General features: G+C 43.6%; 1 protein-coding gene across 2 annotated transcripts in view; it reads right to left on the minus strand.

Annotated features, from left to right (window-relative positions):
* The window catches only part of MYO1B (myosin IB), a 376,700-nt gene that overhangs the window by 296,193 nt on the left and 66,218 nt on the right, over nt 1–14,289 (minus strand). For both annotated transcript variants that reach the window (XM_075829974.1, XM_075829973.1), the window contains exon 4: nt 5,805–5,899. In XM_075829974.1, the coding sequence (XP_075686089.1) occupies nt 5,805–5,899 (95 nt within the window). The remainder of the gene's footprint in view (nt 1–5,804; nt 5,900–14,289) is intronic.

A 14,289-nucleotide genomic window follows, 5' to 3' on the forward strand; every position in this document is an offset into this window, starting at 1 on the left:
ATGAACCTGTAAAAAAAAAAAACGAAGTTCTGACTTACCGATAACTCCCGGCTTCTTCCTCCAGTCTGACCTCCCGGGATGACAATTCAGTCCAAGTGACAGCTGCAGCCAATCACAGGCCAAGCACAGGCTGCAGCGGTCACATGGACTGCCGCATCATCCAGGGAGGTGGGGCCCGATGTCAAGAGAGGCGCGTCACCAAGGACGCGTCACCAAGGCAACGGCCGGGAGGGAAGTTCTCGGTAAGTACGAACCTTTTTTTTTTTAACAGGTTTCTCGATATTGTGTTCGGCATTCACTGTCGAGGGTGCTGAAAGAGTTACTGCCGATCAGTTAGCTCTTTCAGCACCTTGGACAGTGACGGGCGTCGACTAGCCTCATCTCTATGATGGCGGCTGCGCGAAAATCACGCAGCCGCGCATCATACATGGATGACATACGCAGCTGTCAAGTGGTTTTTGCGCGCGCAAAACGCCGCGTTTTTTTGCGCGCGCAAAAACGCAAAGTTCGTCTGAATCTGCCCTGAAAACGCTTTTTTTCAAAATTATTTGTTTTTGTGTCTCCATATTTGAAGAGCCGTAAAGTTTTTATTTTTTCGCCGATGCGGTTGTATGAGGGTTTTTTTTTTGCGGGAAGACTTGTAGTTTTTATTGGTACCATTTTGGAGTAGATGCGACTTTTTGATTACTTTTTACCACATTTTTTTAAAGTCAGTATTCACAGAAAACAGCAATTTTTCCATAGTTTTTTATTACATTTTTTACGGCGTTCACCGTGCGGGTTAAATAATGTAATAGATTTATAGTCGAGGTCGTTACGGACGCGGCGATACCAAATATGTGTAACTTTTTAACTTTATTTTGTTTTTTTAATAGTAAAGCATTTTGTGAGGTGAAAAGCTGGGTTTTTCATTTTTTTTCAATTTTTTTTTTAAATTAACTTTATTAAACTTTTTTTTCACTTTTTTACTAGTCCCATTAGGGGACTATAATATGCGATTCTGCAATCGCATTTATAATACACTGCAATACTTTTGTATTGCAGTGTATTACTGCCTGTCCGTTTAACACGGACAGGCATCTGCTAGGTCATGCCTGCGGCATGATCTAGCAGGCATTCACTCCAGGCAAACCTGGGGGCCTTTATTAGACCCCTGGCTGCCATTGGAGACACAGACACTCGGCGATCGTATCGCCGGGTGTCGGTGGGGGAAAGAGGGAGCTCCGTCCCTCTCTCCAAAACCACTCAGATGCGGTGCTCGCTATTGCGCATCGCATCTGAGGGGTTAAACGGGTGAGATCGATACTTCTATCGATCTCACCCGGCAGAGCAGGGACGCCCCCAGCCCTCAGCTGCCTCTAGCAGCTGAGAGCAGGGAAATTTGACAGCTCCCTGCTCTGTAAACTTATTCCGATGCCGCGACGTAAAAAGTCTATGGCATCGGAATAAGGCCCGTTAGTGACCGACGTAGAAACACGATGGGCCGGTCACTAATGGGTTAAGCCAGAGCTTAGTAGGAGAACAAAGATGGTGGACCTGGGGGCCTTCATTAGGCCCCAGGCATCCATAGCCACCCCGCGATTGCATTGTGGTGGGACGCGATGAGCTGCTAGAGGGGTTCGCCCCTCCCTTCTAACGATTTAAATGCTGTTGACCGCGGCATATAACGAGTTAAACGATTCCGCTCGTTACTGTGAAGTGACGTCTGTAACATACAGCCAACACCCACATCATATAGAACGGGTTCACTCCGTGAGCCCGTTCCATACTTCCCCAACCCGGCTAGGACGTATGGATACGTCAAATGTCCTGAAGGGGTTAAAATAAAAACTAAACTGCAACTTGTAGATCATAATTATTGTATATTATACTGTATAATTAATCCTACAAATGCAGCATCATTTGAAGAATAAGGATTTTAAACCCTTCCCTCTTTGGCCACTTTTGACCTTCCTGACAGAGCCTCGGGACGTTACAAGGCTTAGAACTTTAGCAGCAATTTCTAGCATTTTCCAGAAAATGTCAAAAGGCTATTTTTACAGGGGCCAGTTCAGTTGTGAAGTGGCTTTGAGGGTCTTACATTAGAAACCCCAAATAAATCACCCCATTTTAAAAACTTCACCCCTCAAAGTATTCAAGACCGCATTTAGAAAGTTTCATAACCCTTTAGACATTTCACAGGAATTAAAGCAAAGTAGAGGTGAAATTTACAAATTAAATTTTTTTTTTGCAGAAATTCATTTTTAATCAATTTTTTTATTTAACAGAAAGTTTTGCTGGCGAAATGCAACTCAATATTTATTGCCCAAGTTCTGCAGATTTAGGAAATATCCCACATGTGGCCCTAGTGTGGTAATGTACTGAAGCACAGGCCTCACAAGCAAAGGAGCACCTAGAGGATTTTAGGGCCTTCTTTTTATTAGAACATATTTTCGGAACCATGTCAGGTTTGAAGGGCTCTTGCGGTGCCAAAACAGTGGAAATCGCCCAAAAGTGACCCTATTTGGGAAACTACACACCTCAAGGAAATTATCTAGGGGTATAGTGAGCATTTTTTTACCCCACAGGTTTATTGCAGAAATTATTGGAAGTAGGCCGTGAAAAATTAAAATCTACATTTTTTTCAAAGAAAATGTAGGTTTAGCTAATTTTTTCTAATTTCCACAAGGACTAAAAAAGAAAAAGCACCGCAAAATTTGTAAGGCAATTTCTCCAGAGTAAAACAATACCCCACATGTGGTCATAAACAGCTGTTTGGACACACGGCAGGGAAAGAGAGCCATTTGGCTTTTGGAAAACACATTTAGCAGGAAAGGTTTGCGGAAGCAATGTCACATTTGCAAAGCCCCTGAGGGGACAAAACAATGAAAACGCCCAAAAATTTACTCCATTTAGGAAACTGCACCCCTTGAGGAATTAATCTAGGGGTATAGTGAACATTTTGACCCCACATGTTTTGTATAATTGTGCAGTGAAAATAAAAACAATCCCTTTTCTTCAATAAGACAAAGCTTTAGCTCAAAATTTTTCATTTTCTCAACAAATAATGGAAGAAAAGAACCACAACATTTGCAAAGCAATTTCTCCCGAGTACGGCAATACCCCATATGTGGTCATAAACTGCTGTTTGGGCACACGGCAGGGCTCAGAAGGAAAGGTGCGGCATTTGGATTTTGGAGTGCAGATTTTGCTGGATTGGTTTCTGAGCGCTAAGGTCCCTGTGGGACCAAAACAGTGGAAACCGCCCAGAAGTGACCACAATTTGGAAACGACACCCCTCAAGGTATTCAGTTTCCTAAATGGAGTCACTTTTTGGGTTAATGATGGGAAGCTAATTTCGGTCCCCGTCATTACAGACGAATGTCAGCTGTAATACACCGCTGACATCCGGCGATGATGGCATCGACTCAGCCATGCATTTGTCATATGGATACGGCAAAACGCGGGAAGCACTAGCTTTCCATGACGTATCCATACGGCAAATGTCGTGAAGGGGTTTCTACTTTGAACAAACACCAGATTTCCCAGGGATAAGGGGTACTGCCACAGGGAACAGCGGAGGTTATAGGGGGACCACAATTTAAATACGTGTTTCTTTAGGAAAAAGAAAGCATTACGGGGTACAGATCTCAAGCCCAGTCGTACCCCTTCCATTTTAGCCTATACAAGAAGGTCCTAGCAGAGGGACCATCCCGTACTAGCTTAAAATACATAGGTTACATAGCAAGGGATTGTCCAAAGCAGACAACCTCTTCAATATATTGTGAGCGTGGCCAAAATAATTGGGGTAGAGCAATGATTTTTTTTCCATTTTGTATTTGACGTAGCTGTATGAGGCTTTATTTTTTGTGGGACAAAGTTGTACTTTACGTAGGTGCCATTTTTGTGGCACATTTACATTATCATTTAGTCTATAATTTTATATTGCCAAAAAACACAGTTCTGCTGCAGTTGTCATTTATTTATTTTTTTACAACACACAGATCATCATAAACTAAGCTATAAATTTGTTGTGCATTTTGTCACGGTCCTGTCGATACCAAATGTGTGTATATTTTTGTGTGTTTTGGGATTTCTATCTAATAAAGTTTATTTAGGTCCCATTAAACATAATTTTTTATTTTATTTTTTTAATCCCATGGGAGGATTTTAAATTTATTTTTATTTTTTTTAATTCAATGTACTCCTATATATTTATACACCAGTACTTGCCTGGAAATAGGATCAGACAGCCCTGGGTCCTTTAATGATATTTCTTGGATCTCGACCGTTAGAGCGGGGCTGCGGCTATATAGTACATATCTGATCGTGCGGGCACACTTGCTAGTCATGATGCAGCAACGTCTAGCCGCTCATGATGAGCATAGACATCCAGCGTCGTCAACCAGTTAAATATTATTCAAGTTATTGTAAGAACTTCTGAGACAACAACTTGTAAATGTAAATAAGTATTAATAGTTTTAACATTTAAAAGTTATAAAGCTTTCTAATATACGGTGTGTTTGAGAACATTATAATTTACATCAAAAAACCGAAAACCTGGACAGACTGATCAGAGTTTAATTTACAACGTATCCAGGCAAGGCAATCCTCTGTGAGCTACTGCAACGACTGTAGCAAACATTGTGAGAAGTTGGTCTGTACAGGTTTCTAGTCTTTTGGATGTAAGAAATAAAGTCCCCATTTCCTGACTGCAAACAGAGATGTTGAAAATAGTAAGGTACTAAACTTCAAAGTATATACCGGAAAAATAATTTAAAATACATGTACAGTGTTTAAGACTAAGTGGCTAAAATGTAAAATATCTTCAATGTCAATCTTCAATGACCACAGTGCCAAAACTACAACACCTAAAAAATGAATGTGTTTTAAAATGTTGTTATCTATGCGTTCTTTGTACTCCTCTTGGGATAAGATTCTTGTGCCCCGAAAAGCAAAGCGGCCTATTCTGGAATCACTGCTAGTCCCAGGTCGGAGTCCCCACCTAAGGGTTAATTCAGACGTAAGGGAATAACGTCCGTGTGCTGCGCATGGAAGTCACGCGCAGCGCACGGTCCCATTGATTTCAATGGGCCGCTCACACGTGCAGGAGTTTTCACGCAGCGAAAGTCTGTTGCGTGAAACTCACTGCATGTCCTATATTGGTGCGTTTTCACGCACCTACGCACCCATTGAAGTCAATGGGTGCGTGGAAACCACGTACCACACACAGATGCACATCCATGTGCGGTGCGTGATTTGCACATCAATTCAATTGAAAATAATAATGCAAAAAAAAAAAATAATGATGTCCTTTGTGAGTGCATGAATAAAGCATGCCACTTGCAAAGCACACTGATGCATAACGCAACACACACGGACCTGAATCACGGACCTGAATCTGATACGCTCGTGTGAATATAGCCTAAGGCCCCAAGCACACAAACGTGTTTTTGCGGCCGCAATTCCCCCGAAAATCCATGGGAGAATTGCGGCCCCATTCTTTTCTATGGGGCCATGCACACGACCGTATTTTTTACAGTCCGTGCATGGCCCGGGAACCCGCACCGCAGAAAGAACGGGCATATCCTATTACGGACATCTTCTGTGGTCCGGGCTCATTGAAAACAATGACGGCGGCCATGTGCATGTCCTACGATTTGCGGGCGGCCCGCGGCTGACAGTCCGCAGCCGGCCGACCCGAAAATCACGGCCGTGCACACAGCTACGGTCGTGTGCATGGGGCCTTAAATCTTCTGACAAGTCATGCATTTTTGAGACAAAAAAAAAAAAAAAAGAGGGAGGGGGAGATTTTTATTCAGTACCTGTTTTTCCTGCTCCACTTTCACCAGTGATGAGAATACACTGATCCTTATCTTGATCTCTTAGGGAACGATATGCTTCATCAGAAAGCGCATAACTGCAACATAAAAACAGAAATACTGTGAAAATCACATCCATAGATAAAAATTAAAATGCATCATTCTGCAAACATGATATAGATGGATCGCTATGAAAAGTTTTACATGCAGATCTTGATGCAGATTTCACCCTATGCATTGCAAATCTAAAACAGAACTTACATACTGCAGAAAAAAATATTCACGCTACGTGTGGATGCGAGTTTGAAAACATCATCCACATGTATTGTACTGTAAACAACTTCAGTGTGTAAATTTACCCTAGGAATTAAAAGAATGATGGGTTTCTAGGCAACGCTCAATTAACAGTGTATTTTATAGACGAGAGGATGTCAGTATATTTTGGTCCCAAAAGAGGAAAGTTTTAAACGTTGCCAGGTACTGTCAGTTTATTAACCCCTTCACGCCGCAGCCCTTTTTCAGATTTTAATTTTCGAATTTCCTCCCCACATTCCAAAAGCCATAACTTCTTTATTTTTCCGTCAATATTCTATGAGGGCTTGATTTTTGCGGGACGAGTTGTAGTTTTTCGTAGCACCATTTACTTTGCCATATAATGTACTAGGAAACGGTAAAAAAATTATTTGTGGGGTAGAAAATGAAAAAAACAGCGATTCTTCCATGTTTTTTTGCGCGCAATTTTTACGGAATTCACTGTGCAATTAAAAAAACATGTTAACTTTATTCTGTGGGTCAATACGATTACGCCGATACCAAATATATATGTAGTTTTTTCTATATTTTACTACTTTTACAAGTAAAAACCTAAGTGTAAAAAAGAAAATTTATTTTGTCTCGCCAAATTCCGAGAGCCGTAACTTTTTTATTTTTCCGTCAATTAAGTGGTATGAGGGCTTATTTTTTGCGGGATAAGCTGTAGTTTTTAATACCACCATTTTGGTGTACATGCGATGGTTTGATCACTTTTTATCTAATTTTTTGTGGGAGATTAGGTGACCAAAAAATAGAGATTCTAGCGTTCACAATTTTATTTATTTTTTTTTATGGCGTTCACCGCACGGGTTAAATAATGATATATGGTTTTTTTAACTTTTTACACAAAAAAAACCAACTTTAACTAATTTTTACTTTTTTTATTAGTCTCCCTAGGGGACTTCAACCAACGATCGTTAGATCGCTTGCACGATATACTGCAATACTAATGTATTGCAGTATATCGTCATTCTGACAGGCACCTATTAAGCCCTGCCGGAGGCAGAGCTTCATAGGAGTACAAAGATGGCGGACCTGGGGGACTTAGTCAGGCCCCCAAGCAGCCGTGCCAACCAACGGCTCGCCGTGGGGGGCCGTTGGGACGTTACAGGGGGTTACCCCCCCTGTTTTTAGTAATTTAAATGCCGCGATCTCTATTGAAAGCGGCATTTAACGGGTTAAACAAGCGGGATCGCGCTAAAACGGGATCCCCCTTGTAACCCGGAAGTGTCGGCTGTAACACACAGCCGACACATTCGCTCTATGGAGCGGACTCCGCCCGTGAACCCGCTCCATATTCCCCCACCCGGCGTGCGCCGTATATATATGGCGGATGTCGGGAAAGGGTTAAAAGCAATAATAGTTCATTAGCAGTAGATATTCCAATTTCTTTGGGGAAGCGGTTAGATATATGTTTTTTTTATTTTAAACGAATAATCCCTTTTATTTAAAGCAGCTCTGCCAGGTCTCCTATGCAACCCTATCTGAGGGAAACATGGGAAGCGGTTCCCGGGGCTCCCTCTCTCTCACCTCACTTCCTGCCTCAAATACAGACACATGGTCGGGAAATTAGCAGGGTGGGTGTATCTGCAGCATCTGCGTTTGACAGAGGGAGGGGTCATCTACCATAGGGGCCGCGATTGCGGCGTGACGATGACTTAATTGCAGCAGTGGGCTTGACAAAGACACCCTGGATTACCAGAAGCATATGCCTATCAGGCCATACCAGAGTTTCCCTTTAAGGGTATTGTGCACACGATAACTGCAATTACGTCTGAAATTACGGAGCTGTTTTCAGGAGAAAACAGCTCCTGAATTTCAGACGTAATTGCATGTACTCACGTTTTGAGGGGAATCTTTTACGGACGTAATTTGGAGTTGTTCTTCATTGGAGTCAATGAAAAACGGCTCCAATTAGGTCCCAAGAAGTGTCCTGCACTTTTTTTGACGAGGCTGTAATTTTACGGGCCGTCTTGACAACGACGCGTAAAATGACAGGTCGTCGGCACAGTACATCGTATAGCCCATTGAAAGTAATGGGCAGATGTTTGCCGACGTATTGGAGAAGTTTTTTCAGACGTAATTCGAGGCGTAAAACGCCTCCATTACTTCTGAAAATACGTTGCGTGAACCCAGCCTTATACTGACAGGCAATAATGCTTTGGAGTAGTAAGTATTCCAAAGCATTTTATAAGCGATCAGTGGATCCCTGCTTCTAGTCCCCTAGTGGGACAAATGGAAAAAAATAAATAAAAAATAGGTAAAGATAAAATAGTCCCCTCCAAAAAGAGAACATTTTTTTCCTTAATATTTTACTTAAAAATAGTAAAAAAAATGTTTGTATAATTGATATAAGGTATCGCCACAATCTTAATGACCCGTAGAAAAAAGATAACCCATGATACAAAAAAAAAAAAAAAAAGATTTTGTCCTGCAAAAATTAAGCTCCATACGGCTGCGTTGATGGAAATTTTTTAAAGCTATGGTTCTTAGGAAGTAGCACCAAAAAAATTTGTTGTTTTTTTTCTATATAAAACATGCTTTAACCATAATTGTACCGACTTATAGAATTAAGTTAACATGTTAGTTATTTATGGTCCGGGCCGCCATCAGGAATTTCAGGGCCCCATACAGCTAAATTTTCTGGGCCCCCCTACCGTGGCACCGCCTGTTAACGGTACTCCGTCCAGCACTATCATGCTACCCAGAGCCGCCATCATCGGGGTATTAGGGGTACTGATGTGAGGGGCCTGGCCAAACCTAATTGAAAGGGGACTTGCCTTTGGTAGAAAAAAAACAGGCCCCTGCAATGGGGCCCGTTTTTTTCACCAAAAGAATGTCGTGAGCTGTGGGGGCCCCCCTTCTCGTCATGGGGGCCGTCAAACACCGCCCGCGCGACCGATCGCGCGCACCCGCAAATTCCCACGCGTGCGCTCTCGCGAAGTCCCGTGCGTGCGCACTTGCGAGCGCGCACCGGCGACCGAACGCACCCGCGACCGACAGAGCATGCATCCGCGAGCGTGCACCCGCACGCACCCGTGACCGCCCGCCCGCGCACCGGCGACCGACTGGAACCACGCACCGAATTTTGATGCAGATTTTGACCTGCCCACACTATCTTGCCGCGTTTTTTGCTGCGTTTTTTGCCCGCGGCGATTGAGGACAGCAGACAAAAAATGCAGCAAAAAATGCATTTTCTGCCTCCAATTGATTTCGATGGGAGGTTAGAGGCGGAACAGCGGAAAGAAAGGACGTGCTGCTATTTCTTTTTTCTGGCTCCTATTGATTTCAGATTAAATCAATGGAAGTTGTTTGGTGCTGATTCTGACGCAGTGTCCGAGTCAATATCAAGGCCCAAAAACTCTGTGAACTGGGCCTTATAGTTAGGGCTTATTCAGACGAACGTGTAATACATCCGTGCAACGCGCGTGATTTTCACGCGCCTCGCACGGACCTATGTTACTCTATGGGGCCGTGCAGACTGTCCGTCCGCTGCGTAAAACTCACGACATGTCCTATATTTGTGCATTGTGCGCGCATCACGCACCCATTGAAGTCAATGGGTGCGTGAAAATCACGCCCAGCACTTCCGCAGCAGTATAAACTATGAATGAAAACAGAAAAGCACCACGTGCTACAAAGAGAGTGTCATAATGATGGTGGCTGCGCGAAAATCACGCAGCCACGCATCATACGCTGCTGACACACCGAGCTGTTATGGACCTTTTGCATGCGCAAAATGCCACGTTTTTTGCGCGCGCAAAAAGCACATGCTTGTGTGAATCCGGCCTTAGGGTAGGAACACACTAGGCATGAACACTGCGGATTTTATGCGACACATTTTATTGTGGACAATCCGCAGCGTATTACAGTCGCAGCAGAGTGGATGAGATTTGAACAAATCTCATCCACACGCTGCAAAAAAAATGGACCTGCAGTGTGGGTTTTTAAGCCGCAGCATGTCAATTTATGCTGTGGGATCGCTGCTCCTCTGTTGCGGAAATGCTGCGGTTCTGCCGCAAAAATCACAAATGAGAAAAAAAAAAGGTACTTTTTTAAATTGATAAAGTTTAGACTTGCCCCGGCCGTAGTCCTGGTGACGCGATCCTCTATTCATCCCATGTGACTGCTGCAGTGGTCACATGGTCTACAGCGTCATCCCAGGAAAGAGAGATGCGTCACCTAAATTACGGCCGGGGCAAGTCTTAACTTTTTTTTCCCTGCAGGATTCCCGCAGCGGACATGCCTCACGAAACCTGCGCCACTATTTGGTGCGGTTTTGCTGGCAGAATTCCCTGCGGCTACCGGGGCGGATAAACTGTGTAGTTTTACTCAGCATATCCGCCTAGTGTGTCCCTTATGATGTCGCTCCTGGAGCTGCTGCCTGTCTCTAAATAGGCAGTTGGTCTAGTAGAATTTGGAATTATTTTTTTTTGTGAACCAGATTAAAAAAATACAAAACTTTTGTGTTAGGGCCTGTTCACATCACCGTTCGCTTCCGTTCCGGGGTTCCGTCTGAGGTTTCCGTCGGGTGAACCCCGCAACGGAAAGTGGAAGTGACAGCACAGCTTCCGTTTCCGTCACCATTAGTGCAGTCGACTACGCTATTGATTCCGTCCGAAAACCAGCCGGAATGGTGACGAACGGAATCCATTAGCGATGTTTCCGTCACCATTGAGATCAATGGTGACTGAAACGGAAGCTGTGCTGTCACTTTCACTTTCCGTTGCGGGGTTCATAGTTTATACTGCTGCGGGAGTGCTGGGCGTGATATTCACGCACCCATTGACTTCAATGGGTGCGTGATGCGCGAACAATGCACAAATATAGGACATGTCGTGAGTTTTACGCAGCGGACACACGCTGCATGAAACTCACTGACAGTCTACACGGCCCCATAGAGTAACATAGGTCCATGCGAGGCGCGTGAAAATCACGCGCGTTGCACGGATGTATTACACGTTCGTCTGAATAAGCCCTAACAATAAAGGCCCAGTTCACAGAGTTTTTGGGCCTTGATATTGACTCGGACACTGCGTCAGAATCAGCACCAAACAACTTCCAAAACCGCCTCCCATTGATTTAATCTGAAATTAATAGGAGCCAGTCACGGAAAAAAGAAAAAGCAGCAAGTCCTTTCTTTTCGCTGTTCCGCCTCTGACCTCCCATCGAAATCAATGGGAGGCAGAAAATGCATTTTTCGCTGCGTTTTTTGGCTGCTGTCCTCAATCGCCGCGGGCAAAAAACGCAGCAAAAAAACGCGGCAAGATAGTGTGGGCAGGTCAAAATCTACCTCAAAATTCTTTAAAGGAACAGTGTTACCACAAATTTTTTTTTAATATGTTAAAGATGTTAGTGCTTTATTAAAAACGTTTGGAATAATTTGTGTGTTTTTGTGTTACTTTTTCTTCCCTATGGGGGCTGCCATTTTTTTTTCCATTTCTGTATGTGTCGATTAACGACACATACAGACATGGAATACGGCAGCTCCAGTCCCATAGGGACTGCGAACGGGGCCCGTTCCATCCACTAACATGTACGCCCAAAACAGTGTTTTCTAGCAGTTTTATTCCTAAAACTGTAACTAGAATTGGTCTAGAGTCTGGAGCGCCATGCAATAATTATTTTCAGTATATACAAGCCATTGGTTGGAAATGTAAAATACAGTACCTCTTAGTAACAGAATTCCTGCACTCAGAAATACTAGGTTACACAGGCTTTCCTGTAATTACACATCTACTTATTATAGGACTGTCAAATCCCATGGCTATTAAAACCAACAGATCCAAATGACAACGCCAGGGTCCAAGACATCAGTTACTGTGAACACCCACAGATGGGAAATAGGAAATGTAGTAACTGAATCAGTATCTCACATATGTATGGCCAGTTGGGATCTCGCAGCCCCAACTGTGAAGCATAGTTTACTCTGTTTTTCAATACAACTGTATACAAGTAAACTTTTTTTTTTTATGGCAGACATATGCAATTGTATGAGCATACAGCTGCAAACAATTTTTTCAAAAAAGTGATTACCTAGATTTCTGCATTGATTACTATTAAAATGGGATCTAATTGTTTTTGTCTATAATTGTGACTTGGATCACAATTTAAACTACAGCAAGAACACAGCCAGTTGTACGGTTCATGTCTTTTATTACGCTCACTGGGTAAACATCCACAGTGCAGGGAGAAAAGTAAGTGAACCCTTGCATTTTATAACCTGTAGATGCCCCTTTAGCAGTAATTACCTCCACAAAGCGCTTTCTGTAGCTTAAAGAGACTCTGTCACCACATTATAAGTGCCCCATCTCCTACATAAGGAGATCGGCGCTATAATGTAGGTGACAGCAGTGCTTTTTATTTAAAAAACTATCTATTTTTACAACTTTATTAGCGTTTTTAGATTTATGCTAATGAGTTGCTTAAAGGGGTTGTCCAGGAAAAAAAAAAAATTCTAAAAAATATCCCCCAGCCTTGATTTGCCTTCCCTAATACCCCCTATTAAACTTCTAACCAGTTTCTGTTTGATTTCCATCGTCACTGCTGCTTTTTCTGTTTGTTTACATCCCTTGCTGTTTGTTTACATCCCTTACTGGCTGTTTCCTGTCTTGTAACCCACTATACCCATGATCCCCTGCTGCATCTGAGGAGACAGTTGCATCCTCCCCCTTCCTCCAAAGCACCTCAGCTATTTGCATACTGCCACGCCCCTCTATGGTCACATGGTCCTTCCCTACTCTAATTACAGATTACAGGCAGACGCTCCCTCCCTGCACACTGTCTGAGGTCGGATTACACCAGCGTGTGCCTTTTGCTTGCGCAAAAAACACATCGTTTTGTGCGCGCAAAAGGTACATAACAGCTCAGTGTGTCAGCCCCGTATGATGCGTGGCTGCGTGATTTTCGCGCCCCCGCCATCATTATGACACTGTTTATATGTTTGTAAACAGAAAAGCACGTGGTGCTTTTCTGTTTTCATTCATACTTTTTACTGCTGTTGCACGAATCACGCGCGTACCACGGAAGTGCTTCCGTGTGCTGCGATTGATTTTCATGCACCCATTGACTTCAATGGGTGCGTGATGCGCGAACAACACACAAATATCGGACATGTCGTGAGTTTTACGCAGCGGACACACGCTGCATGAAACTCACAGTCTGCACGGCCCCATAGACTAATATAGGTCTGTGCGAGGCGCGTGAAAATCACGCGCGTTGCACGGACGTATTACACGTTCGTCTGAATAAGCCCTTACACAGTAATAATCATCATTATCCTTTGTGCCTCCATCTATCCCTGATCTAAGTACAGGCACCCGTCTCCCTCCCCCGCCCCTTCCACAGCCTGATAAATGTCAGGGTATGTTCACAGGCAAAGACGTCTCAAAATACGGAGCCGTTTTCAAGAGAAAACAGCTCCTGATTTTCAGAAGTTTTTTGTGCAAATCGCGATTTTCGCTGCGTTTTTTACGCCCGTTTTTGGAGCTTTTTTCACTACAGTCTATGGAAAATGGCTTCAAAAACGTCTCAAGAGGCTTCCTGCACTTCTTTTTCGCGGTCGTTTTTTTATGTGTAAAAAAACACATAAAAAAACGCTCCTTCGGAACAGAACGCCGTTTTCCCATTGAAATCAATGGGCAGATGTTTGGAGGCGTTCTGCTTCTGATTTTTCGGGAGTTTACGGCCCGAAAAACGGACGAAAATAGGCCGTGTGAACATGCCCTAAGTCTGCCGACTCCACCCAAGTCAGACATCTTGGTACACACAATCCAGTCAGCACATTTACCTCACCTGCTGCTGGATCTGTTCCAATAGATCCTGTATTAGGCCCTGTTCACAGTTTTTTTGCTGGCAGAAAATTCTGCATCAAGATTCTGTCTTGAATTTGGAGGCAGATTTTGACCTGCCTGCACGCCGTTTGCCACGTTTTTTGCCCGTGGCCCTTGAGGGAAAAAGAAGCGGCATGCCCTATCTTCGGGCGTTTACTCCTCTGACATCTATGGGAGGCAGAGAAAGCGTTTTTCGCAGCGTTTTTGCCCGTTGCGCTCAATGCCCGCGGGCGAAAATCGTGGCAAACTGTGTGGAGGCAGATCAAAATCTGCCTGAAAATTCAAGCAAAATTTTGAGGCAGAATTTTCTGCGTGCAAATAACTGTGTGAACAGGGCCTTACAG

The sequence above is a fragment of the Rhinoderma darwinii genome, chromosome 6, assembly GCF_050947455.1.
Source record: "Rhinoderma darwinii isolate aRhiDar2 chromosome 6, aRhiDar2.hap1, whole genome shotgun sequence".
Lineage (NCBI taxonomy): Eukaryota > Metazoa > Chordata > Amphibia > Anura > Rhinodermatidae > Rhinoderma > Rhinoderma darwinii.